This window comes from Mesocricetus auratus, unplaced genomic scaffold (genome assembly GCF_017639785.1).
Source record: "Mesocricetus auratus isolate SY011 unplaced genomic scaffold, BCM_Maur_2.0 Super-Scaffold_6730, whole genome shotgun sequence".
Lineage (NCBI taxonomy): Eukaryota > Metazoa > Chordata > Mammalia > Rodentia > Cricetidae > Mesocricetus > Mesocricetus auratus.
Window position 1 is genome coordinate 64,961,423 of NW_024429184.1, and position 27,864 is coordinate 64,989,286.

At 42.6% G+C, this 27,864-nt stretch overlaps 1 protein-coding gene and 1 long non-coding RNA gene across 2 annotated transcripts in view; one reads left to right on the forward strand and one right to left on the reverse strand.

Moving 5' to 3' along the window:
- The window catches only part of Prex2 (phosphatidylinositol-3,4,5-trisphosphate dependent Rac exchange factor 2), a 273,913-nt gene extending 247,221 nt beyond the window's left edge, over positions 1-26,692 (reverse strand). The window contains 1 exon segment of the mRNA XM_005066754.4: positions 26,176-26,692. Coding sequence (XP_005066811.2) covers positions 26,176-26,292 — 117 coding nt within the window. The 5' untranslated portion in view covers positions 26,293-26,692.
- LOC121138772 lies at positions 1,853-21,971 on the forward strand. Its single transcript, XR_005875636.1, has 3 exons — positions 1,853-2,328; positions 7,718-7,882; positions 21,649-21,971. It is a non-coding gene; the product is annotated as an uncharacterized LOC121138772 (long non-coding RNA).
- Positions 26,693-27,864: the final 1,172 nt, after the last annotated feature.

A 27,864-nucleotide genomic window follows, 5' to 3' on the forward strand; every position in this document is an offset into this window, starting at 1 on the left:
GACTGTGCAAAGTGCTCAGAGTAAGGTGTACTAGTGTTTTCCAAAACACTAAGAATTCTAGTTAGTAACAAGACAGAAAACAGTCAACAACTTAATCAAATAGCCACCAGCATTCATAAAGGTGACAATGTATAGCTGTGAGGGTGTTTTGTCTAGCTACATTCAATATTGTGAGCAAATGTTAAAGGATAAGTGACAAGTGTTTAATGATTGGAAGTACAGCTCACTTGCAAAATGTTCTCTTAGCATATGCAAAATCCTGAGGTTGGGAAAGAGAGGACTACAGAACAGGAAAGTCTACAGAAAACCCACACCCCAATGGAACGAATCTGCTGTGTCAGATAAAGCCATGTGACTGTCAACTTTGGAGAAAGCCATCACTGTCTGAAGACATGTTCATGGCTTGTGGGATACCAGCCACTCTCTTGTGCAGCTGTCCCAAGAACACTGGGGAGTTTGGGGTAGAAAGGGCTGAGCTGGTCATAGGAACCTTGACAATGTTTGCAGAAAGTTGGGGATAAAATAAACGTTGCCTGTTCCTCAGAAAAACTCACACCTTTGCAAATCAGGAAGGCTGGAGACATGGACAAGAAGCCAGAGATATCTATGAGTTCTTCAGAGAGACACACAGGCAGAATTGAAAAGGAGGTACGAGAAGCAGAGAGCTCGGGGGCCGGTTCCTTTTCAGAAGAAAATGGGGTGCAGCACACATGAAAGACACGTAAATTTCCCCGTGTTCCTGCTTGGTTTTCATAACTAAATACCAAATTGTTTCCATTCTAGTAGGAAAAACTACAGAAATGAAAGCAGCCAATGAACTTAAAATATGAATTTGGAAATGAAATTCTGTATCATGTCTAGGTCAGAAAAGCCACCCGCATGACCACTAGCAGCAGAAAAAGTTAAGTAACTTCTTCTTGGTATTGCTTCTGTGCAGTCCGTTCCAAAGATTCTCAGAATTTGCATGATAAATAGTGGGAATTTTTCTTATACTCACATTTGGCCAAACCACACTACTGGGATCTAAAAAGAAACATTAAAGATTTCAGTTGTCTTTCACTCATCCTATTGTTAGACCTTCTGTGGGAAAATTAACTCTAAAATCTAGCAAGCTAGGATAGTTCTGGGTAGCATTTTAGCAAAATGTTAATCCTGTGTTATTAACTAAGTATAATTCCTTCTGAAATTTATTTTCAGAGCAAAAATGTTGACAAACTGTCACATTTAGAACTGGTCTCAGGAAAATGATTTTCAGAACGCCACAAAGGTATACAGTTCCATGATGGATCGCTACTTACACAACACGCTTGAGGGCCTAGGTTGATCTTTGGCATCAAAACCCAGTTCAAAATATAACGCCATAGACACATACACACACAAACACACATCATACACCATCAACAACAAAAATAAATAAAAATACAGCACTAAGGGAGAAAAACAAACCCCTAGAGCTGGGCATATGGCTAAGTGAAGCACACATGGATGAAACCCAGGTGGACCCCAAGCACTACAGGTGAGAAGAAAAAGGAGATTCTGCATTTACTTCTCCCTCCCTCCCTCCCTCCCTCCCTCTCTCCCTCTCTCCCCTTTCCCAGCCCACCTCCCTTCCTAACTTCCTTCCTTTTCTTTTGTTTGTAACCTTAATCAAAATACTGGGAATACTGTATTTTATCAGTTAAGGCTACATCGTGTCATCAAGGCACCCACGGGAGGACATTTCAGAGACCAGACAACTGTGATTTCAAGCCATCCGCAGAAAATGTTTGCACGGCACAACCGACTACCTTCTGGTAGTGATTCACTTTTGTCACCCATTTTCAGCACATTCTAAATGTACTTAAGCATGTGCTGAAACACCATGTGCTTAACTACTTAAAGCATCTACTACTCTAAATGCTACATGCTGTCAATGAAGCCCTTCACATCATTATCAACAAGAAAAATGTTATGTGTCATGGAAATACCAACAAAAGGTGTGACCCAAGTTTTGCAACAAGTGAAAGCACCTTGACAGTTCAAATATTGAGATAGCACTGCTTCAATAAAGATAACCTCCAGCTTCTGTTTCCACATCCAACTCCATGACTGTGTGTTCCAACTCTAGAATATCTGGCTAGCTTTATTACACAACAATATGATAATGCTTTGTAAATTGGGATGTGTCCCCCAGATTATCATTACAAACCCCATTCAAGTAGTAAAATGAAATCAGTCCCATTAAAATTCTAAAATGTGTGTTGCTAACAATAGAACATACAGGAAGCGGCATGGGGGAATCTAGTAAGGGACATTGGGAAAGACAATACTGGAGTTGGATCATGAAAGGTGAGTGGGATATGGGTAGCCACGAGGAAGGAAAGGTTATCCTGCAGATGAACAGCTCAAACAGAGGCAGAAACAGCAGCAAGGTATTTCACAGGATAACAGGAGAAGGAAACCAACCCTCCAGTCAGAATTCTCCCATGCAGCACACAGATGTGGAAAGACACAGTTGAGAGCCTTCTCATGAAGTTCCACACTGAAACTAGGGATCTTTGAGCATCAAGGAGGTGAAGGCCATAACAAAACTCTACACAGTACAAAACCCTTTACTTATTTATTCAATGTGTACAAACTATTTTCTTGTCATCTCTCTCCCAGATGATACAATATAATATCTATTTACATGGTATTTACATTACATTGAGTATTTGAAGTATGTAGAGAAGACTGAAAGCATACAGGATGATATCCAGGTTCCACACAGTCTACTCCATTTTGTACAAAGGACTTGAGCTTCTGTGAAGTCCTGGAACCAGTTCCCAGTGAACACATATGGATGCTTCTATGCTGTATCTCCTCCTCCATGTCCTGTCATGTTACTACACAGTACTCCAGAGCTCAACTATCCTTCTTTGGTTTGTACTTCCTTCCATAACTATGCTCATGCTTTGGGGTATTGGTAGATCAAGTTTACTTGAACACATGCACTGCAATACTGTGACGGGCATCTGATGAGTTACTGACAGACAGCATACACAACATAGATGTGCTGGACACAGAGGTTAATGTACTAAAAACACGGAGCTGAACAGCAGAGATTTCATCACCCACCCAGAAGAGTAGTCACTGTAAAAGTTATTGTCTGCTTTCTACAATTTCTGAGTTAATATTTTCAGAGACAACACAGTAGGTGGCAGGGGATGAAAACCATGGAAAACAAAGTCTTGAGGAAAAGGCAATGGTGTGTGTCTGGGATGGGTATCACTCCTCTGCCAGACTACTTCACAGAATAAAGACTGGCAGCATGAAGAAAGAGGATAAATCTAGATGTTTAGAAACAGAATCAATAGGACAAATGTCTTGCTGGGAGTGGGAAGAAAAATTAAAAGACAGTAGCAAGTTTCCCAGTCTGAGGAGACCTAAGAGAGTTGTAGAAAGGTAGAAAGGGGGCTAGAGAGATAGCTCAGAAGTTAACAGTGATTACCACTCTTTAAAAAGATCCAGGTTGGCTTCCCAGCACCTATGTGACAGCTCATGAGCATCTGTGACTACAGCTCCAGGGAACCCGGTTCTCTTTTCTGGCCTCCTCAGGTGTACACATCTCACACACACACACACACACTCACTCACACTCACACACACTCAGGTCTCAACATGATGTGTGTGTGTGTGTGCGCGTGTGCGTGCCATGTGTGTACATGAATGTAAGCAGAACACTTGTAAACATAAACTAAAATTAGCTTAACCAAAGAAAAAAAGAGGGGAAGGTAAGAAGCAAGAGGTTGAGTGTCTGAGACAAAAGGAGTGGATTTATTTTTCCATATTCCTAGAGTCAGAAAAAAAAAGTAAACTTGCAATTCATCATCCTACATGGAGGAGGCATGGGATTCAAGGTCTTTTCTGGGATGGTATAGTTGAATTTCAGTTGTGCACAGATACCTGCAGAATCCCTGCATTGATTACAGAGGAAGGAATTAAAGTTATGTGAAAAGGGAATCTCAGAGCTGGCAGGAAACAGCAGAGTCCCCATCAATGGATCTAAGGGAATTCCAACAGAGAGACAGTCGACATCTTAACACTGAAGAACAAGCTGAAGCCCAAAAAAGCAAAAAGGCAACAGAGGTGTGACAGTGTTAAGAAACACTGAAAGATGGTTGCAGGAGCCCCAGGATCCTTCTTTCAAGAGAGGGAGGTCAGGAAGCCAGATAGGGAGATGGGAGACAGGGGGTAAGCCAGTAAGCCACACACATGCCATATGGGTAAGGAGTCAGATGACTAGGGGGAGGAGAACCCCCACAGCAGCAAGCCAGAGGCTCAGACATGGCTTTACGCACATGTCTCAACATGACACACCTGCTGGCATAATGTGAATGAAATCACAATTACATTTTTGTACCTCATGGGTGTATAAGAGTATGTGATGGGGAGAACACAGTGGCATCATTTTTTTATGACAGGAATTATAGCAAATGCAAGTCAAGGCCCATGGCACTCACATCCAAATAAAAGCATTTGAACCTCTCCCAGCAGGGATCTTGAATTAAACCTCTGGATATGAGAGGTGAGCCCCAAACAACATGGAATGATTAAGGACATGGGATCTAGCAAGGAGTTTGGCACAATCAGTGCCTTGCATTGGAAATCTCCTTTGTTATGCATGTGCATGATTACAAATTGATGTTCAAAAAAAATAATCTCCATATCCATCAGAACAAAGAACTTAGGAAACACATCTGTGCCTCACAGGAAGCCTCGGGATAATTTCAGACATTAATTTCTACAAAATCTTTATTTCCCAAAGTAGCTTACTTCCTTTCCCAGAGCAAGGGTGCTTCTCACTAACTGCTGCCCTGATTCATGAAGTCATTTGTGACTGATTAAACTGTACCCAGAACTTAGAAATGTCTTTTCCACTACCTGAACTGCTCATTAGTATTGGAAAGTATACTCCTGTGTGACTGCTGGGTTCAAACTCTCCTTCAAAATGTGATCTTCTAACTAAGGTCATTTCTCTTTAGCTTCTTCTCCAATGTTTACTTAAATTCAAATTTTACATGACCTTTTATCAGTGTTTGTCTGATAATTCAATTATCAATACCATATACTTCATATTTATGAATTTGGTACAAGTTTATGATCTTTTATTATACCTTCAACAACTCATTTCCAATATGAGTATTCCAGACTTTTTCCAAGCAAGGAGGGTTTCTTTTTGCTTTTTATATTCCCCTTACTGTTATAAGATACTGGACACACCCATACCAAGTCATCTGTGACAATTTGGCTGCAATTGGCCCCCATAAGCTTATGTGTCTTAACTACCCATTAAGCTTCCAGGGGAGAGGTTAACAGACCAGAGGGAATCTCAAGATGGCTGCCAAGTCAATGTAGGTAGAAGAATGAATTCCAGGGCTCCCCAACACTATTAGCATGGGAGGATCAACCAGAGTGGGAACTAAAGGTGGAGAACCTGCAGGAAGAGACCCTCAGGGAACTTGTCCTGGAGGGGTGATTGAGGCCATACAGTCAGACATTCTTTAGGGCCAAATCAACCAAGATTAGGTAACACGCCTCTGACTTTAAAAACCTCAGTGTCCCTGCTGACTTTGACAAGTACATTTTTTTTGGAGGAGTGTCAGGCTGAAAGTGAGTGGGAACTTGGAAGAGAATATGAGGAGAGCAAAGGTTATTCGGCTCTTGCCTTGGACGCCAAGTGTGCCACACACCTGGAGTTTCTCCACAATCACTACTAATGAGAAGACATTAGTTTGTCGCACACCCTTCATGTCTGTCTCCGTCACTTCTCACCTACACTGAGGCAGGCTTTAGAACAAGAACAGATGTTTGTTGTCTTCAAGTCCCCATTTATTTTTTTAACTATTGGAAAGTTAGTTCCTATACCACAAGAAGCTGCAGATCATACTTTCTCTCCTTCGCTACGAAGTACCAGCAGAGCTAGAAGTCACATTTTTCTGTCCCTGGCTCCCATTCTTTTTCTTAACAAGGACATCCAGGGCTGGGGAGGCAGCTCAGTGAGTAAAGCATTTGCTGCTCAAACATGGGGACCCCACTTGGGAAGGCCAGACCTCATATAAAAAGCTAGGCATGGCAATACTTATCTGTAATCCCACCACCAGGGGCAGAGATGGCAGATCCTACAGGATCAGTGGCCAGTCTAGCCACTGTCTTCAAACACAAGGTAGAAAGCAATAGAGAAAGACAGTCAACCTCCTGCTTCTACATGTACATGTAAAGGCAAACACACACACACACACACACACACACACACACACACACACACACACACACGAGATTAAAGGAGAAAGGACCCTCTCTCATAGATTTATATATCTGTGGAATTGGACTGCTCTAGGGAAGGAGAGAATGACAAAGCCAGTCAGCACATTCCACTGCAGGGAAAGGCTATCTGTCCTGACTGGAGCTACTTTGCTCCATCTCTGGTTATTCTGGCTAAACAACAGCATCTCTCTTTCTGGCTAGTGGTTATTTTTAAAGTATTCCATAAACATGTCCCAAATCTCAACTCCATCTTACCCTTTGCCATCAAAGAACTCTGTGACTTTTCAAGGAAGCAGGCATGCAAGCAGAACTGTCTAAACAGCTTTTGAGGCTACATGGGTTCTAATTTGTCTCATTTTTTATTGACATAGATGTGAATTCTGTGCCATTCTTCCCTCCACTATAGTTCACAACACTACCTACATCATCAGGGGATGTTTTGAAACAATTCAATCTTCTAATTTGTATGTATATTTTTAAAAATACAATAAAAATAAGATTTTAATGGATAAAAAATAAGTTTCGTAGGAGGAATATGTTCTAGTGTTCTACTGTACAATGGAGTGTACGCAGTCAACAAAAATTTGTTGCTTATTTCAAACAGCTAGAGAAAGAGATCCTGAATATTATAACAAACTGATAAATTTGTGAAGTGATAGGACAATTATCTTTATTTCACTAAAGATGTATATGTATCAAAATATCACAAGATGCCCCATGAATATGAAAAATTGTGTCAAGTAAAATAATTTAAATATCTATTACCCCTGTGCCCTCAATTCTCATGGAAAAGATCCCTAAAGCCATATGCCTCTTCCTGTCCCTCTATGGGTGAGTCTGGCTGACTTGTACTAAGCTTCCTGGGCTACCTTTCTCCAGTCCTCGCTGGGACCAACAGATCCATTCTAGACTCTTCCTGAGAGCCTCACTACCAAAAGGCTCAGCTCTCCAATTCCTTTGGTCAAAAAACCTTATTTCATACACCATCCCTTGTCATCCCCACTCTAGTCCCAAGATACCTTAGGAAGTCCTGACCCACTATGACTCTTCACTGTTCTGCTACACCAGTCTTCAACCAGACCCTTCAGATGAGACATAGAAAGAGGCTGGATCTGAAAAGACCAGTTGACAGATCAGAACTGCAGTGATGTGGAGGGGTTGGAATGTTGTTGGTCCAGAGCCTAATCACCTCATCTCTGGCTAACTTGAGGCTCCCCTGGACAGCCAGCCATTCCTTGCCCCCTTATGTGTCAGAACTAGCAAGCTGTAACTAGTAAGTAATATACATCTATGCTTGGACTAGTAAGTAGTGCAAAAAGAGGCCATGAATTTTTAAGGAAAGCAGGAAGGGGTATATGGGAAAGTTTGGAGGGAGGAGAGGGATGGGAGAAATGCTTAAATTATAATCTCAAAAACTTTTTTAAAAATATAGGAATCTATTATCTTAGCAGACCACTAGCTTCCACCAACCCAAAAGCTAAGAATGTTTCGGAAAGCGTCTGAGACCTGTAGGAGAACTTCCCCATTTTGATTTAAACTGCCTCTGATGGACCCACCAATGAACTTTAAAATGCACCTTAAATTTCAACAAAATCAAGTAAGTAAAATTTGACTTTAATTTTCTTTGTTCCGCAAACTATTAAACTTCTTTCATGTTGGAACATGGAATTTGAGGGTACCCTAAACCTGTATTCCCAGGCCAGAGTCACTCAAATTTGGCTCTACAATATGGTGGGAGTTGTAGGGGATTTTGGTGTTTGTTTGTTTGTTTAAGGGAGGGTTGTTTTGGTTTGTTTTTGTTGTTTAATACCAAAAGTAAAATCTACTCAAAAATCATAGGCTTTATTCCATAGGAAAGTTCACAAAGGATGAGTGAGGATAAAGTAATTGCAAGATAGCTTCAAAGAGTGTCAGCCCGTCTGTATCCACAGGTGATATCCAGCTTCCTTTTCATCTGAACTCCCTGGTAGCTGTGTGTAATTGCACCAGGATTCCAACAATCCCGAGGAATGATTTTCTCCTGATTTATTTCACACTGCTTACTCTTAAGTCAAAATTTACCTATGAACCAAGAAGACATTGTTATAAAACTTGGGGGTCCCAACCTGTGCCCTTAGTTACAGTTGGCCAGCTGTCTTCAATAAGTCAACTAAAAGATCGAAATTAACGTGAAAAAGCAGGAAAAAGGAGATGCATGCATCGTGGCCGAATGGGGAAAGGGAAGAAAGCGATCCAGAGAACTCCCCAAGTTTGACTTTGGGGTTCTGAGCTGAGTGTAAATTTAAATAGAGGGGCAAAAATGTGCACTGCTAAGCAGCACAAATCAAGGTGTGGCTCCACCCACCACTGACCCATCACTGTCTGGGCTTAAAGTGACCTGAGGAGCTGTTGCAACCTTGGGAAATGGCTTTCCTAGAGACAAGTCCCCCTCTGGCTGGGGCCTTTTCCTTCTCCCAGCACAAGATGCCTGGGGAAACTCCCATTTCTTTGGCAACTACTATTTGAATGGTCAGATAGTCACACTGAGAGACAGACTCCTATCTCTTTAGAAAATCTGCATTTCTGCCAGTCCTGTTACAACATGAGTTGGTGGTACTACTGTGAGAATTCAAGTTCCAAGAATGTTGGGTTCATTTTCTCAAACTAGTAGCCCAGCCCCATCTCTGTAGGAGGTTGGTGGGGCTGAGAAATGCAGAGCAATATATCAGCCTTTCTATGTAAATTGGTTCCATTGGAGCCATGAAACTAGATTAGGGGTATTGTTATTTTTGCTAGGATAATGAATCCCATGTTGTTGAAAGGCTGGTGGCCATCACAGTATTTCTTTCTATGAATTGGAAAAGCCTTCATTTGAGGTTTTGGAGGCTTGGGGTTTTCTATTCATTTCTGGTTTGGGATGTGGGGTGGAAATTTGATGACTAAACTGCATATGGGTCTTAGAATGCTGTCCATGAAGTTTAGAGGCTTCGGGAAGCAAGCATTAACCTCTAGGGCCACAACTGCTACTCAAATCTACACATCAGGTTAATTAGTAAAACAGCCCACTTTGAACTTTGATCTTGTAAAATGAGGATAATTGGTTTCCCTCTTGTTCTTTTTTCCCCCATATTTTCAGAATTACTAGATAAATCCTACCAACAATATAGCCAATCAAAGAAGAAAATATTCAAGGTGCTAGGATTTGAACAAATCAACTGACAAGAGATTTTAATCATAGAGTAATGGCTCCAGGGACAGGCAAGAGATTCTCTCTGTGTTCCTTTTTTTGGAGCCTACTTTCCTTGTGCACACCTGGATACACACATGGGCTGGAGGAAGGACCTTCCCAGACATACACAGTGGGAACCAAACAGATCTGCTGACCAAAATCAGCAGCAGCCTTCAAACAAACTCTCAGCTTCCCAAGCCTTACTTAATGGCTTCATCTCCAGATGGGACCAGATTTGATTTATTAAGGGAGGTCCCTGTGGGTGGTAAATATTCCTCTAAATTACTCAATAGTCATAAAACATTAATAAGCCTTCCTGGGTGAAAAATGGCCTAGGAAGAGTAGCTAGAAACAGACAGTTCAAATAATTACTTTACTCTCCCATGAAAGTAAGTTTAACAGAAGCAGTCAAAAGGCATCTCCACGTGGGTTGCGGATATTAATGCTGAGCCTTATCTTCAGGAGACAGTCTGTCCCTTGACTTATCACAAGCCTAAAGTCCAACTCCAAGCTACCCAGGCAGTCCAGGAAAACTGTGTCTGCCATGCTCTGCAAAGGAAAAGGGGGGAAGGAGGAGGGCAAAGGGGTGGTAAGCAAGTCAGAAGACCTCTAAGGTCTGGGCAGCAAGAAGTGCATGCCCTAACTCTAAAAAGTGGCAGAGATCCTACAAATCTGCTGCCTTGTGGGCAGTCCTAGACCACAGACCTCAGCTGGGTTAACCACTGACTCCCAGCCTGGAACAGATATTGTCTTAGAATCTAAGACTTAAACCAAAGCCTCAGCACAACCTATCTTCCCAGCGAGAACCCTGACCACACCCACTGTGCACTCTTTCCTGAGCACTAATGAGTCATTAGCATTCAGGAGCCCAGCCTCTGGCAAGCGTGACCCCAACAACACAATAGTCCAAAATGCCCAGATGAACAATGAGGAAGAGAGAGGAACAAAGCAGAAAATCATGAAGCCTCCATGTCAGAGCTACATGTTGTTGTTTTGTAGAAGTTTAAAAATTAAAAACAAGGAATAGGTAGGCCGCGCGACGAGCCAGGACCAGGAACCGGCGCGATGGAGCACAAGCCATGGAGAACACAGCCATAGAGAACACATTAATCCATTAATCATAGCTTATTATAGCAGCGGGAGAGCAGGGGGGGGACGACGTGGAGAGAGAGGAGAGAGTGGAGACTTAAGAGGTAAGACAGGAGTGAGAAGTAAGGAGAGTGAGAGAGAAGAGGTAAGCGTGAGATGAACGAACCTAAGTGGGCCGGGGTCTGTCTTTTAAAGGGGTCCTTTGCACCTGCGTGCAGACTGGTTCTCGTGGAACTCTGGGCTGGCCAGAGAGCTGCCTGAGTGCATTCTGCCAGGTAACAGGGGCAGGCCAGTGTGATGCCTGAACCTTTCACTCGGGGGCTTAGACATTTTCTTATGGAAGCAAAGGGATGCTGTGTATGTGATTTCCGAAAAGCCAGTGTTTCAGTAGGCAAACACTGCCTTTAAGTCCACCGGCATATACTAGCTTGCCTTTCGTGTTGAGTTTTGACACACAGACTATTGGTAGTCCAGTTGAGTTGTAGCCCTCGTTGTCAGGTTCACGCCACAATCAAATCGGTTTCCCTGATGAAGTATAGATAAGAAACCCAAGTTTTTCCTTACTTTGAAACAATCAGGCAGACTAGTCATAAATAGCACAAAAGAGAAGGGTCTGGAAAGGACTGCGATTTTCTGGGCTAATTGTGTTTGCACTTCCTTTTAACCCGTATGATGCATGAGCTATTAGAAAGGTCTCCTCAGAGAAAAAAACTGGAGAGGAAAGCACAAAACCTTATCAAAAAAACTCAGACAGCAAAGTCCCTTCCCTTTGGTGATACATTTAAAACTTGTTATCGTTGTAATCATTCACCAATTCCTATTCTCAAGTTGGTAATGATAGTTTTAGTAAGTCTGTTTCCATCCCTTTGTGCGAACAGCACCGAGCTCCACAAAAGACATTTACAGAACTAGCGCCATAAGTACTTCAGTTCCAGCATCCAGGCTTCCAAACTCTGAACAGTTCAGCAGGAATCAAGCCCCAGGATGATGAGGAGTACAGGAATGTTTTCCACACTACTTAAGTGACCTTTCCCTCGGCACTTCCCTCAGCAGCTGCTTCTGGTGACACTTTATAGGACCCTAATGGCGGCGTACAGTTGCCTATCATCCCAAGGGACTGGCTTCCATAGGGCCATCAGCAGACTACATTATGGGACAGGGCTTGCAAACACTCCCTTTCCCTTCCCTATCAGGGAAAATCCCCAACTAGGAAAAAGGAGTGAAAGCATTTCACATACTGGGTTTGGACTCAGTGTCAGGAGCAATCTCAGGTAATGGTCATAAAAGTCCTTTCTGGTTCTGCTGCTCGTTCAAGAACAGCCTCCACCCTCATCCCATACATTCAAGGCTGAGACCCCCACTTTGCTAGAGACTGCCCTTCCCTCAGAAGCCTGTCAGCCAAGCATGTGTTGCAGATGTAACCACCCACTGGGGATTTGAACAGTGGCCTCAGGTCCCACTAGACATGGAGCTGCTAGGGTAGAAAACACTGATAAGTAAAACCATCCATAAAATAGGACCTTTCCAGGAGTGGTGGAGCACATGCCCCAGCACTCAGGATGCAGAGAGGCAGAGGCAGGTAGATCTCTGAGTTCAAGGCCAGCCTGGTCTACATAGTGAGTTCTAAGCCAGCCAAGGCTACATAATGAGACCCTGTGTTTAAAAGTAATTGCTCCTTGATAGACAGCAAAGTAAAGAAACATACTTATAGTTGGCAACTCTGAAAGCTATGTGTCTGCCTATTATATTCAAGTCAATCTACTGCCAAAAAACAGCTGTTAAGGAATTAGCCTTTTACTAGACTCTCCTATTAACTGTGTGGCATGTAGCTGCCTCTGCCTCTGCCTCATATTATACTAAAGTTGAAAGGCTCAAGTAGCATTCTTCAAGGTTACTGCTTGTTACAGGTAATAGGCAAAAGAATAACTACTCTCAGATGTTTATAGACATTGACAGAAGAGAGCCAATGTGTGCCTTCTTACATAAAACATCAGCACTCACACACACACACTCACACATACACATATATACACACTCATACATACACACTCACACACACATATATACACACACTCATACTCATACACATACACATACAACCACGCATGCACTCGTAGCTCCTTTTCTCTGCTTCCATTTACTTTTGCAGGCACTTAGACTATCTAAACTTACCATGAGTTTTACTTACTTGCATTTGCTGAAATAGACTGGTGCTCCATTAGAAATGATGTTTTCAGCTAGTATACAAAGTAATGGGTAAAGTTCTAAATTCTAGAAAGTTTCCTGTCCCGATGACCATGTTCCTATACCTGTCCCAACCTCATGGACAACCTAAAATTTAAAACCCTTAAATTCCATGGCTAAGGGATAGAGTTCTTGCCTGGCAAGGCTCTATTTCTAGCACCATTTAAAAGACTCTTCAAATCTCAAAGGGTTATCTATGTGGGAACTTGAATGAAAATGGTCCCATACACTCATATATTTAAATGTTTGGTTCCCAGTTGTGGATTGTTTAGTAAGGACTAGAGGGTACGGCCTTGTTGGAAGATGTGTGGCCTTGTTGATGGAGGTGTGTCACTAAGGATGGGCTTTGAGATTTCAAAAGCCCATGGCAGGCCCAGGCACTCTCTCCTTCTCTACCTGTTACTTGTGGATAAGGTTCTCAGCTACTACTCCAGTGTCATGTCTGCCTACCTGTCATGATGTATCATGAACTCACCCTCGGAAACTATAAGCAATCACCCAATTAAATGTTTTCTTTTGTAAGTTGCCTTGGTCATAGTGTCTCTTCATAGCAATCAAAATGTACTTAGTGCAATCTACTACCTTCAGATATGTTCCGCACAGTGGACTGATGAGATGGTCCTTGCCACCAAGCCCAAAGCTCGAGCTTGGTCCCTAGACCAGCGGGGTGAAAGGAGAGAACTTACCCCAAAAGCTGTCCTCTGACCTACACATACGTCCCATGGCAGGAGTATTCTGACACACATACATACATGATACACATCATCTTTCAAATATTTTCATTTGACCATACAGAAAAGATCCTGTTTACATACATAGGAAGCCTCATCTCCTCCTGTTATAATTAGAAGCTGTGTTCACCCATTCTATGCCACATTTAGGACATTCTGATCATACGCTTATGCTGCTTTGACTAGAAACTAAAGAAATGTCCTTAGCTGACCTGCTTATCAAGCTTCCTTCTATGGCTACAATGCCAGTTACTCCTCCCTCATCCAGCCTGTCAACAGATGAAGGCCTGCCTAAAAGAAAGAACATTCAGGCATAATGGTCCTCTCACAATGGACTTATCTGTGTTTAAATTTCCTTTTTAATTTTTGCTAAAGCAGTGAATGGAATAGCTACCAAATGTAGAGCAGTAGGCACACTTTTGGGCTCACAAGTATATGCATACTAATTTTGCTTTATGACTTAATCATATGTAGGCTAAACACATGAGCTATATTTAAACCCAAACCAAAGACTAAACCTCATTAGGAAACACTAAGTACACAGAGATCCAAAATCGGCCCAAGAAGAATTAAACGGAAACCGCTAACCTTAATGATGTATATTGAGAGATATTCAACAGGAGAGTCAAGATCATCTATTTTTAAACCGTTCACTGTGCCTTCTTATTTCCATGAGGGCACACATGCTGACTTCTGGGTCATGACTGGGTGGCTGGCCAGGACAGTTTCAGGCCAACCAGCAGCTGCTTCCACTCACTTGCTCTTGAGGATTTGCCTGAGATGAACCTCTGTTCCTTCCTCATTTCTATCATGTCTGAGCTTCCCAAGTCAACAAGTTCTGTCTTTATCCCGACATCTGTCTTGGTTTTCCTCATGCTGATTAATCATACCTTTCCCACAAATCATAAAAACCTGGAGATCATGGGCCAAGCCTTCAGGAACAGTCACAGAAAAGATCTATTTGTAATTCTCTTTTGCCCCCTAGAAATTCCTGGATTTTAATTCTTGGATTCCTATGCTCTAAAAATTTACTGTGAAAATTTCAATATTTCTTCCCATCTCACCCAAAGGACCTCCATCTAATATTTATTAGTATGTATGCATGTTGTGAGTTGCAATCCTGGCCTACACAGGGAAAACACAACAAACACATAATACCTGATCATGACTGTCGTAGGACATATTCTCTGGAGATACCAGAACATTTTAAGAATTACATAAAATCTCCAAACCCTAGGTCTTCTCATGAAGGCCTCTAGTTTGGTTTGTATTGCTGTGATAGACACCATCACCAAATGTACTTAGGGAGAAAAAGAATGGATATGGCTTACGGGTTAGAGTCCATCCCGAAGGAATTCAAGACAGGAGCTTGAAGCAGAAACCAGGGAGGGCTGTCACTGACTGCTGCACACACTCTGATTGGCTCAGCTTGCTTTTTACCACAGCCTAGGCCAAAATGCCTGGGGACATACTGCCCCAGTGGTAGGCTAGGTCTTCCTATATTAATTAGCAATCATGAAAATGCCCCCACAGATGTGCCCACAGGCCAATTCCTTATCCCAGTTCCCTCTTCCCATGTGTATCGAGTTCACAAGATTAGCCAGCAAATAAGGCAAACTGATGTAAACGGAAAGGAGGTACCCATATATAAGAAACGAAATAAACAATAGATGAATGTCTATGTGAGTGGAAGAGAAGAGAGAAATAATTATATTTTCACAGTAAATTGTTAGAGTATAGGAATCCAAGATTAAAAATTAATCATTTTCTTAGGGTAAGAGACTAAATTACCACTGAGAGTCAAATGCTCCCCTCGTATTTCTGTGTCTGTCTCTCTGTCTCTCTCTGTCTCTCTGTCTCTCTGTCTCTCTCTGTCTCTCTGTCTCTCTCTGTCTCTGTCTCTCTCTGTCTCTGTCTCTGTCTCTCTCTGTCTCTCTCTGTCCCTCTCTCTCTCTCTGGACACAATCCCAGTGTGTGGAGGGCACAACGCTGCCCTTCACCTACAGGGCATTTAAGCCCCTCCTTTAATGGTCATGTAATTTCTCTTGCTCCCTTCCCTGCCTCATCTCTGGGGGCTGGCAGGTACCCCTGTGAGTGTGTTGCCCAAACAAGCCTATTCCTTTACTCTTAATTCAGCTGGATCTGACTTACATTGTGGGTGGAGAAACCTATTATCAGGGAACAGAAACCTATCAGGAACCACCAGGAGAGACTGTGTGAACAGGGAGCTGGGTCCACTCCCCACACAGATGTCCTTGGTGGCTAACAGCACAGTAGAGGGAGGGAACCAAGATCTCTGAATAACCTGATGCAGCTGAGCATCTTATGCTCCTGGACCACCATTAGGCAACAGTGTCAAAATAGTAACCAGACCCCAAAGGAGGATGCAGAAAAAGTCATGGTGACTACATATGGCTTTTCCATTCACAAACACCCTTGCTCTGTTTAACCTGATGGTATTTGATCTGGGTCAGAACAGCTGAAAAAATATCCTTACAAATCTACACAATAAACACAACATCCTGGTAGTCTGAGAAAAAGAATGTGTACATGCATACTGAAAAAAAATTAAGCACTATTCTTTTTCTTAAGAAAAACCCTAAAGTACATCTGTAGAAAAACATTTAAACGTTCAGTTTGGGCATAATCCGTGGAAAGCAGGGCTGAACTAAAGAAGATCGATAAAGTTAAAAGTAAACTAAATATATTATGATGATAGAAACACTCACTTGTGCCACAGTCAGGTGATATCACTAGGAAGTCTCTTTTCTAAAGGGAAATGGAGGAGGAGTGGATGAGGAGAAGAGGGGAGATGGAGGGGGCAGGAGAAGGGGAGGGAGGGGTGGATGCAGTCAATATGTACTGTATGATAGAATTTTAAAAATCACTCAACCTGACAAGGATTGGAAAGCACATTAAGTTGGTCAAATCGATGATGATCTGAATAACTCAATGAAAACTCAGAATCAAAATGTGATAATTCCACACAGTTAAAGTTATGCTGATGCATTTCACTGGACACAGGTGAGCCTGCCCTGAAATGGGCAACTTTCATTTTCTTGCTGTGTCATTCCCAACATGTATCTTATATTTCATGGTCCAAAGTGGCTGACATCCCATCCTCATACCAGCCAACAAACAATTAGAAAGAAAGGGAAAAGAGAAAATTTCCCACCTTTCATTATATATTTAGAAACTACCTATTGTCACCTCTGTTCACAATCCCCTGCCACAAACTAAAAATACCCCTCATCTTATCTACAAGGACATCTGCAAAATGATATATGGCCTTTGGATATTTAAGTCTTACAAAGAGATAAAAGTGTTCATCACTATGAGAGTTTAGGTAGTTGGAAGGCCTTTCCAGAGATTTTGTTAGTAAGCGGTACAAGAAAATGGAGATGGACCTGTGTCTATAAAATCAAAATAAACTGTGTGAAAGTATAAAAATGGATAGGCTGCTACAAAAGATATCAGCATGCATTGAAGTTATACACAATATGAAGGCTCTCCGCACCCTTAGAATTAACATCTGAGTGGTGGTGTGTGAATGCAAAAGCCTTAGAATACGGGTGAAGGAATATAGTATCATAATGCCTTTCCCTACACCTCAGCTTTGTGATTCAAGAGGAGGCACCATTTCAGGAATCCCAAGAACCCCTTCTTTGGGGCAACAGTCACAACTATGAAACAGCTGAAATTCCAAGGAAGAGAGGAAACACGGCCAACTTGAAGCATCTCAAGGCATTAAAGGAAACATCAACATTTCTTGCACAATCTCTGAAAATATGTCACCATCTACAAGCCTCTGGTTCTGGCAAGAAGACAACTTACAGAGATAACTCAAACAGCCACACTGGCAGCTAAGCCAGATACTGGACCCTGCTGGACTCTGGGAGATAACGTTGATAAAGAATGAAAATGCATGCCATCAGCAATCTATGTCGCTAAACTTCTGCTATAAACCCAGAGAATATTTTATATCTGTATTCTAAATTTAACCCCGCTGGAATCCTCTTGTAAGTATTGTACAATTTAATCTGTTCAAAGGAAGGCCTTGCCTTTTCATGGAAACTATGTATTTCACATTAATGAGGAAACACGATGTCCTTGGCATAGACATTCTCAAGCAAAATGGAACCCTTTGGTGTGCCATGAAGAGCTGCGTGGTGAGCTAGGGAGACAACAAACTTACCCAAGGAAATCAAAGTCTGACATCAAGGACTCCATTTAAACTATCAGTTTTCCTAACATTACCTTCATTGAATTGCTGGGTAGAAACTATTCACAGCAGTGAAAGGAAAATAAAGAAAGACAGTCACATTAGATGTCTCGGGATTCAAGTGTTAGGCTCACTGCCACAGTGAAAGTGAATTGACAGCACTGTTAAGGAGTAAAACATTCCTAGGGATATTTTCCTGGAATTACAATGATAATTTTATCATTCGAAGACACCAAATTTCATAAAGCAAATGCAGTTCTAGTTACATAGAAATTTTGTGAATTAGTAAACCTCTTGGGAAATAATAAAAGTCCATCTATTATCAAAATTCAATACATAATCAATGTAAGAATTGATGCCCATTAAAACAAGTTTTAGGTCAAACTAATGGGTGAAAGCACAAACACATGATTTTACTTGGTATTAATACTAAATATATGGTTAAAGAACCCTGAGCAATACATTGTTGAAAGTACTGAAAAACAATGTAATCACACTAGTTGTCAGATAAATGATTTGAAAAAAAATTGCATGTATATGTATGTTTTAGTGTGTGTGTGTGTGTGTGTGTGTGTGTGTGTTAGATTTTCTATTGGCATGAACAGATACCAAGGACAAGGCAACTTATAAAAGAAAACATTTCTTGGGGCTCATGATTCCATTGTAGTAGAGGCCATGATCACCATGGCAGCAAACATGGCATCAGGCAGGAAGGCATGGCATGCTGCAGCAGTCGCTGAGAGCTTCCATTGGGTTCACAAGCATGAAGCAGAGAGAATCAGAGCTAATGGGGAATGGTATGGGCTTTTGAAATGTCAAAGCCCAAGACCAGTGACATACCTTCTCCAACAAAGCCACACCTTCTAATTCTTCCCAAACAGCCACGTACCATCTAGGGACCACGCATTTAAACATATAAGTCTATGGGGGCCGTTCTCATTCAAATCACCACAGTGTGTGTACACATGGTCATGTGTGTAAAGGTGGGCAAACATGTACCAGGGCTGATGTGTGGAAGTCATAGGTCATCCACAGGTGTCAGTCCTCTTCTTCCATCTTGTTTGAGGCTAGGTCTCTTTGTTAGTTTTCACTGAATAAACCAGGCTAGCTGGCCCTCAAGTTTCTGGGGGACCTCCTGTCTCACCATCCCATCTCCCCAGAGATGCTCTGAGGTTGGATTCATTTTCATTACCTGGTTCTGAGGACTCTAACTCAGGTCTTGAGCTCGTGCCTTCTCAACAGCACAGATGTGTCACTTCATAAAGTATCTAAAGTAACCCAGCAGGTGCAAAACAGAAGGTCTATACAATCTGTACTAGGGTTAAAAAAAAAAACATAAAACGATTATCACTAGTTCCAAAAGTTCAACCTAGTCACAATGCACATCATAACTCAGAAAGGCTTAGTTCTTTCCTTTGACTTCAAAATGCCCATGTTGCGTTTTTTTCAAGTCATATTTGAAGGGACAACCCTACAAGGGCAGTCGTACACCCAAACTCACATGGACAAGATGAGTTTGCTTTCATACTCCTGAATGTCCATGTTCAAAATCTTTACTTACTATTCGCTCCAGTGTGTCTCTCATCAGGAGAGCCAACAATCTAAACAGAGACAAACAGATCACCAGAGGGAAAACCAGTGTTTAACTTCACAGGGAAGAGAGATTACCAGATAGAAATCTTCAATACCCAACACCCACCTACCATCCACCCACTGCCACAGCCACCCACCACACCCCTGACCTCCACTAACTTCCTTTGTCATTCCACATCCTATCCTCTGCCTTCAGACTGCCAATGAAATGCAAGCAACCAGCAGCCTCATGCTCCTGACTCCAACTTCTCTGTCCCACCTAAATGGACTGCATCCCCTCAAACTGAAAGCAGAAACAAGTCCTCTGTCCCTTAAGTTGGGTACTAACAGAGATTTTGGCTCCCTAACAAAAAAGTAACTAACATAATTATTCACCATTTCTCTCCCATTTACTGCCAGAACCTTGAAAAGTTTCCATAGGTGTCATTATGTCTCATGTCTCCACTTACTCCTTCTTTCAGACTCTTCTATGTCTATCCCTGTCCCTGTTTCTACCCTTACCCTGACCCATATTCCTATCCTTCCCTCCCACCACCTCCTCCCACATACCCCCTGTGGGTTCTTTGTTTCAGTCTTCAATGGCCTAAGTCAGTGATGCACCCTACACTTGCTTTGAACAATGGCTCTCAGCTAAATGTCCAAAACCAAATTCATCTTCCTCCTCCCCATGCATTTCTGTACCTGACATTTTTTTTTCAATTAATGGCTCTGCCCATCTAGTCATCACAGCTACAAACCCAGCATTGCCTTATGTTCTCCATTCTACTCCACCTACTCTTCTTAGTGCCCACAATACCAAAGCTTTTACCCCAGAATTGTCCTGTAGCTATTGAGTGCCTGGTTTATCTTTGTCTGTCTTTTTGGGGGGGAGGGGTCATTGTTGTTTTTGTTGTTTGGTTTTTCAGGATAGGGTTTCTTTGTGTAACAGCCCTGGATGTCATGGAACTCATTTTGTAGATGAAGCTGGCCTTGAACTCACAGAAATCTGCCTGCCTCCACCTCCTCAGTGATGAAATGAAAGGAGTGTGCCACCACTGTCCTAATGAGTGTGTGGGTTTTTTGTGGGTTTATTTGCAAGGTTTCTATTGTTTTGCTGCTGCTGTTTGTTTTTAATCATCTTTGTTCCCTCCATCTTACATCAGACAGTGTATATTTCTTACTAGGACCAATACAATGGCAAAAGCAGCTAGTGTATAACCACTTGTTTGTCAACACTGTGGACAGATTCTCTTTCTAAGAAACACATCTGAACCCAATGGATATTATTCTTATACCAATGGTATCACGCTATGCTAGGGTATATATAGATGAAACTAATGGTCTAAAGGAGCAAGCTTTACACAAAACATAGTCTTTGATTTATCAATGTTGGTTACTAATGCCATGCTTCCCCAACACAGAGTTAGGAGGATCACAAGTACTCAAGACTTAGGAATCTCATCCAGAGAGATCAAAGGAGAAGTATCTCAAAGTTTAGGAGTCAAGCAGAGCTGGTCCACAGACCCCAACAGCAGCCCCACCTCAGAGAAAACCCAACTCTCTGTCTTGCACAACCCTGACAATGCTGATGTTTTGTGTACCCTCTGTGGTTACTAAGCAGTGCTTTCCCTCAGTAAACAGTACCAACTATACCTAGCTACACTTCTAACCTGTGTCCGATTATGAGGCTTAAGGAGGAGCCTCTTCTGCAGCCATGCTTTTAGACTAACACATCAGGGGAAGCAGGAATCAAATCCACAAGTGAAACTCTGCCCCCTTCCCAGTGCCTTGGCATTCTCTGAACCACAAACTAGTAGCATACCCAGTGTTTCTTCATAGTTGATCCCTAATGCCTATAGTCAAAAGTAGGAACCCTTAAGACTGGAACTTTCCTCACATGGGACCAGCTTATATCATCTCCACCAATACCCAAAAAGCATGCAAGACTTTCTCTCTCTAGTCACAAGGACTGTTGCAGCATTGCCAGGGTGCCAAGTTCTGCCACACCAATGCCACAACACAATGCTGCTTCTGGGGCACAAATAGTTCTCTCCCTAATCTAGCACAGTTCTCCTCATCCTTCAGGGGCCAGCTCTGTTACCATAGTACAAAACCACCCTCACTCCTAGACTGAGTGTGTCCCTTGGTGCCTCTATGATACTTAGCATATGGCTCTAATATTAGGGCTCCAACACACACTGTAATTATCTGTGCATTTTTCTTTTTCCTCCAATAAAATATGTTTAACTTCTGTTTATATCTCCAGTACCTAACATAAACAACACTTGTCTTTTCAGGCTGTTGCAGGGAGCAGGGTAAGCTCTGAATGTGTATTTTGACACGGGAAGTCTTTGTCAAGGATACGAAGATCAATTGGCCTATGGGAAATTGGCAAAGCCATTGTCCATGTGGCCAAGCTTAAGAGAAATGGCAAAGCTTTTCTGGAGTCTCAGTATGAGTGTTTTTGAAGGGATGGATCAGTATGAACAAGACTAGCAACTATGGCATCCTCCTGGACAGTACTGAGACTTCTCTCCCCCAGAGACCTCCCACTGAGGAGAGCTAATCCCTCTACCCATGCTATACCTAATAAACATGAAGAGGTTCCAGGTCTCGGTGGTGGGGGTACTAGTGCGTAGAGAACCCCACCTGATCCCAGTCTCACTGTATGTGTATCCTTTCTTCATTCCCCCAGTGCCCCTAGTGATCCAGGACCCAAGCTGTACAGGACCAGGCAGGCTGTCCAAACAAAATACCAGATTGGTAGCTTAAACCAAAACATCTTGCCTCACATTTCCCAATGTAAAAGGTTCTGGATCAGAACCTCTCCTTGGTTTGCAAATGGCCACCTTCTCTCTGTGTCCTCCCTTGGTCTGGCCTCTGCACATATGCATGCATTCTGTGTGTGCTCAAGTCACTTCTTTTGAGGACCCCAGTCACACTGATCAGAGCTTTCCTACCAGGCTCATTTTAACTTATTTCCACCTTTTAAAGATGCTATCTGCAAATTCACCCGATTTGTAACACAGGGTTAAGACTTCAACATAGGAATCTAGGGGAGGAAGGGAGATAATCGGGTCCATAACACAAGGATTAAGAACGATGTGTCCAATCAATACATGTTTGCTGAGAAGAACCAGTCAGACTAGAAAAGATTGTTTTCAGGTGCATTCTCTTTCTTCTTTGTTCCTATGGTCTGTTTGTTTTCATGAGCATCTGCAACCGACAAAGCTCAAGTAGGAAGTAAAGGAACCCCCTAGGTTCTTTGGGAATGGGTCATCTAGATAAGGTCTTCTCTAATTGCTTTTGCAAAGATACAGATATAAACACTGGTAGAAACCAAGGTAGGGACCCTGGAACCATAAAACTCACATCCCCCCTCACTACTCCTGAGGGCCCCAAGCTCCAGAGAGCACCATTGGAAGAAGCTAAGAGATCAAATTGGGTACAGAAAATACAAATGTTTAGTGAGAACTGTAAGGCACAATATAAAAGATGGTGGATATTACATAAACTACAAAGTTTTCTCAGCACCTTAAAGTTAACTGGGCATAGAGAATATCATGAATAAGGCCACTAGGGAGACAGCTCAGCAGGCAAAGGCTCGGGCTGCTAAGCCTTGATGCCTTGAGACAGCAGAATTTGATGCCCAAAACCTACAAGGTGCAGGTGCAGACAACCAACTCCCTCAAGCTTGTCTCTGACCCTAACAAGAGGGCTTAGCACTGGGTAACCAGTACACACACACAAAAACAAATAAATAGATAAATGTTATTTAAAAAAAAATACCAGAAGGCCCAGAAACAGAAAAAAGTGTAGAAGAATAACAGAATGAAATGTTTAAATTTGATGATTGGCCTATCTGCCTGGCTTTTTGCCTTTTTTAAAGATTTATTTATTTATATAGTTTATGTATATGGGTATTTTGTATATATATACATTTGCACACCAGAAGGGGAGCATCGAATCCCATGGGATTACAGTTATGGATGGTTGTGAGCCACCATGTGGGTGCTGGGAATTGAACTCAGGACCTCTGGTAGAGCAGCCAATGCTCTTAATTGCTGATCCTCCCCCACCTCCCTCCCCAGTCTGGCTGTTGGTAACATCAGCAGAAGTAAAATAAACCACTTAGCAAGGCCCTCACCTGAGCCAGACTACAGTCAAATCTAATACACTCTGTCTACTCAGTACAGTATCCTTGAGAAATGTTATTATTTCACTTATTTAAATATATACCAGTGAGGACAAATGAATGACTGAACTTACACAGACAGGACTCACATTTTAGGGTATCAAAGCCTAAGAGGCAACAGATAACAAAGCCATTGATTTCTGTAAGATTCGAAGCTCAAAGTCTTTCCCTGGTGAGCCCATAATGGGGCATAGTTGTGCCTGACAACATGCCAGGAACAATTCCAGTTCACATCTGCTTCTCACTGTGACTAGAAATGACACTCCTTGTGGCCCTTACAAGTGTCCAGGTTTATACAATAAATTACATGGTCACCTTGCCTCAATACCACAAGTCCATTGAGAAACGGCCATAAAATTTTCCAGGACCAGTGAGAAATAAAATAGTGAGGCCCCTTGTTCCAAAAAGCCAGGAGGAAAAGGTTAGCAAAAGAACAGAAATGTGAGACTGGGTTTCTTTCATGTACCTCCTAGGGTCTTGCTCGACTGTCCTGTCTGACATCACTGGAAAAACCCAAGTTGAAAGATAAAATTAGTGAGAATTTCAAGACAGCAGAGGCCAGACATTAAACCAAGTTAGGACCCATCTGAGCACATATACACAGGTGTGTCTAGGATACACACATCCAAGGACCCTGTGTCTCCCATCACAATCCACTCCTATACCATGCCATGGATTGTAAACAGGAAGCAAGCCACAAACCACCTGTTGTCCAGACTAGGACATTAAATACTGGTTGTTAGTTTTATAGAGCCACTGATCTAGAAATGTTTTCCAGTGTTCCTAATGAAGCACAAAATTTCTTTTCCCAGGCAAAAACAAGAAGGAAAATGCAAGTAAATTAGGTCATTCTCTAATACCTTATCTATACAGAATTAAAGAAGAAAACATCTTCTCTTTTTACTTCCTTTAAATGCTTTCCTAAATATGCCAGTGACATGTTGACAAAGTAGTCATCAAGTGACAATATTTTGTCATATTCTACCACGAGAGTCCTTACAAAACCTCAATGTGCCATATCAAAGAAAATTATATAAAATAGTCAGCATATTTCTTTCTTTAATTTTTTTTTTGAGGCAGGTTTCTCTGTGTAGTCCTGGCTGTCCTGAAACTTGCTCTAAAGACCAGACTCACCTCGAACTCATTTTGGCCTGTCTGTGTCTCAAGTGCTGAGATTGAGGACCTGTGCCACTATGCCCAGTGAAAAACTGACATGTTAAATAAAGATCTACAACTTAGCTTTTGAGACAGGGCTGAATTCTTGTCTATTTCTACAACTTAGCATTGGCAGTCTCCCTTTTCATCTATTTTCAGAAAGGCTGCCTCTAAGAAATGACTCACTCTTCAGATTCAAAGACTTAGTGCCCAACGAAGTTTCATGAAAGTCAAATCTGAAACTATTAAGTCTCCTTAAAAACACGCTCTTGTCTGTAATTGCTACATGATCAGATACACTAACCCTACCCATCACCAATTATTAGGGTATTCTATAACAATGTGCATCTTCTCAAAGAATGTGGGCCCCGGGGCTTGGATTAACTGAATTTGAGACGCCAACCTGTGTGTTTTTCATCTCCCTAGACATTGTTCTTTCCTTCCTGACACAGCCAAGTGAATTTCTACACAGTGACTGCAAGCACAAACTTTACAGATAGAACGAATCTCAGGAGGAAGTTCGGTATTTGAAACGTTTCCCTTCGAAGATGGGGGGCAGGGGAGGAAGGGAGGCCAGTAAGGAACACAGCGATGAAGGCGAGTGATTTGTAGATCTGGGCCCTTCCTGGAAGGATGCTCTCTGGAGTTATCAGGATGAACAGGACTGATTGTAAATTCTGTCTTTAACCCAGTTAGTGAGGAAAATTCCGCCTTTGAGTGACGTCTCAAGAATTCATTTTCCCCGTGTCTCCTCTCCTGTCTGAAACTGAATGAAATGCTTTTGGAACAGAATTCCATGGAGTCAAGCTGGGACCTAGAAAAACTGCCCAGTCTACAAAATCCCAAGTTGTCAGATGCAAAGGGAGTTTTATGACATGGCTTTCAAGGGGATCGGTAGGCACAGGGTACTGGGAAACTAGTGGAGGCAGATTTAAACTAGGAGAAAGGAGATTGTAGGTCTGGGAGGGAGGGCAGGCTCGCACATGTGGCTTTAATATGCAACAGCTGCCAGGGATGGTGACCCTGCTGCTCTTTCTCCTCCGCCGCGCCCCGCCCCTCAGAATTCAACGTCTCAATGATTATACCTAAAGGGACTTCGCTGATGATGATCTAATAACCGTGTCTGACTGCACCACATTCAAGGACTTTTTAAACACTGCATGTCCCTGAACGTATCAAATAGAAGCATGAAAACCAAGGCTTTTAAACAAAATATGAGCGGAGAGAAAGGGGCTGAAAAAGAGATACAATGAAATTAGCCCTAGGAGATGGATCAAAAAAACGGAGCGCAGATGGGACATGCAGAATAGCCTTAGGTTAACTTCTCCCACGCGAGTTCTTCAAGGCCCTGGCCACTCTATGCATGTTCAGCTAAGAGCGCATCCCCGGGCTTTCCGCGCCACCCGTACGGGTGCCGGGTGCTGGCACAGACAATGCTCCGGACCTGGTGCCCTGCGCGGGGCCGGTCACTCACCGACACCAGGAACTCCAGCGTCCCCACGTAGTCGCGCTCGGTCTTCTGCAGCTCACTGAGCACGCACACGCGCAGACGAAGCTGCTTGTCGGCGTCCTTGGCGCTCTCGTCGCTCATGGTGGCCGGCCGGGCGCGGGGCTGGTGGCAAGTGCTCTGCCCCGCGCCTGCCGCCGCCTCTGTCGCCCTCAAAGTTGCCGCTTCCTCGGAGTCTGAGCGGGACGGAGCAGCTTCACATGCTGGCCCGAGGCCGGGGCGTGGGCAGAGGAGGCTGCTCGGGCTGCGGCACGCGCGCGGGAGGCGTGGGACTCTGGGCAGGACACTCCTGGGAGAGCGGGATCCTGGCCCGACCCGCCACTCCGGCCTCACGCGGCCCCAGCCCAAGGGGAGGCGGCTCCGGCAGCCACAGCGGTGACTTGGACATCAATCAAATGCTTTCAATCCATGTGACTCTGACCCTTTACCCTTAGCCAGATCTCAGGAAAAAGGAAACACAACCTCGGGGAAGTGTATCGTGCCAGCTAACTAAACACACACACACACACACACACACACACACACACACACACACACACACACACACACACTCAGGAATGGAACTAATTCGAGGTTCCCAAACCTAGGAGGACACTTGTGAGACAGCTCTAGGGCTGCTCCTGGGAATCACGCCCATTGTTTAGCTTTAATGTGTTTTGCACCAAGTCTGAAAGCAAAGAAACAAGTCCCCGTGGTTACATAACTGCTTGGGAACAAAAACAACCACAGCATTGACCCTCCCGCGTTTGACAAGGAACACATTGATTTTGGGTTTTAGTCTAGAACAAAACAGGTTTGATTTAAAAAAAAAAAAAAAGCAAAAAGCAAGCAATATTATTTCACAGGGCAGACAACCTTTTGTCAAAGCTTGAAATGTCAATTAAAGTGATAAATGAGGAAACTAGAGGAAAGTGACAGCCCTTACACATACATTGACTCCACACAGAATAAGCATCATGCCAGTTAAATATTTTCTAGTACCATTGCATGTCTATAATTTATTTTGGCCTCAGTATAACATTTCAATTTCAGTATAAATTCTAGGAGGGGCATGGATATTTGTTATCAGCACTTTCCAAGAATTATGATTTTAAAAAGATAAAAATGTTGAATGGTCATCAGAAGACAGACAGATGGTAGGAAGATAGAGGGTGATGATACATAGTAAGTGTTTGACAGGTGATACCTAAGGGTAGATGATAGATGATTGACAGATGGTATACAGAAGACAGATAAGTTATAATATTCAGTTTTGAAAACGGAAAGACCAAAGCATTTGATTTTAATGTTTAAGTTTCTTGATTTCTCTCTTTAGAACAGAACCAAGACCTGAAATTTAACAAACCATTTGCATTTCCACCTAGATACCATCCACACATACTTTCAGAGCCATTTTTTCTACTTAAAATGTATTTCCACAGTTTACAGCTAATGACATATAAACGGATGGAATGAACACTTGTGATACAATGAAGAGGCAGCCAACTGGGTCCAAGAGTTGGCAGCCTGAGATAAACTAAAGATGCTTCCCTCAGTATTTACACTAAAATAGTTTTCAATTTCCCCTGATCTTTTCACGGTATGACTGTGACTCTCATCAAACAAAGAGGAACCATGCATCCTTCTTGTATTAAAGATCCAATAGCTGAATGGCAC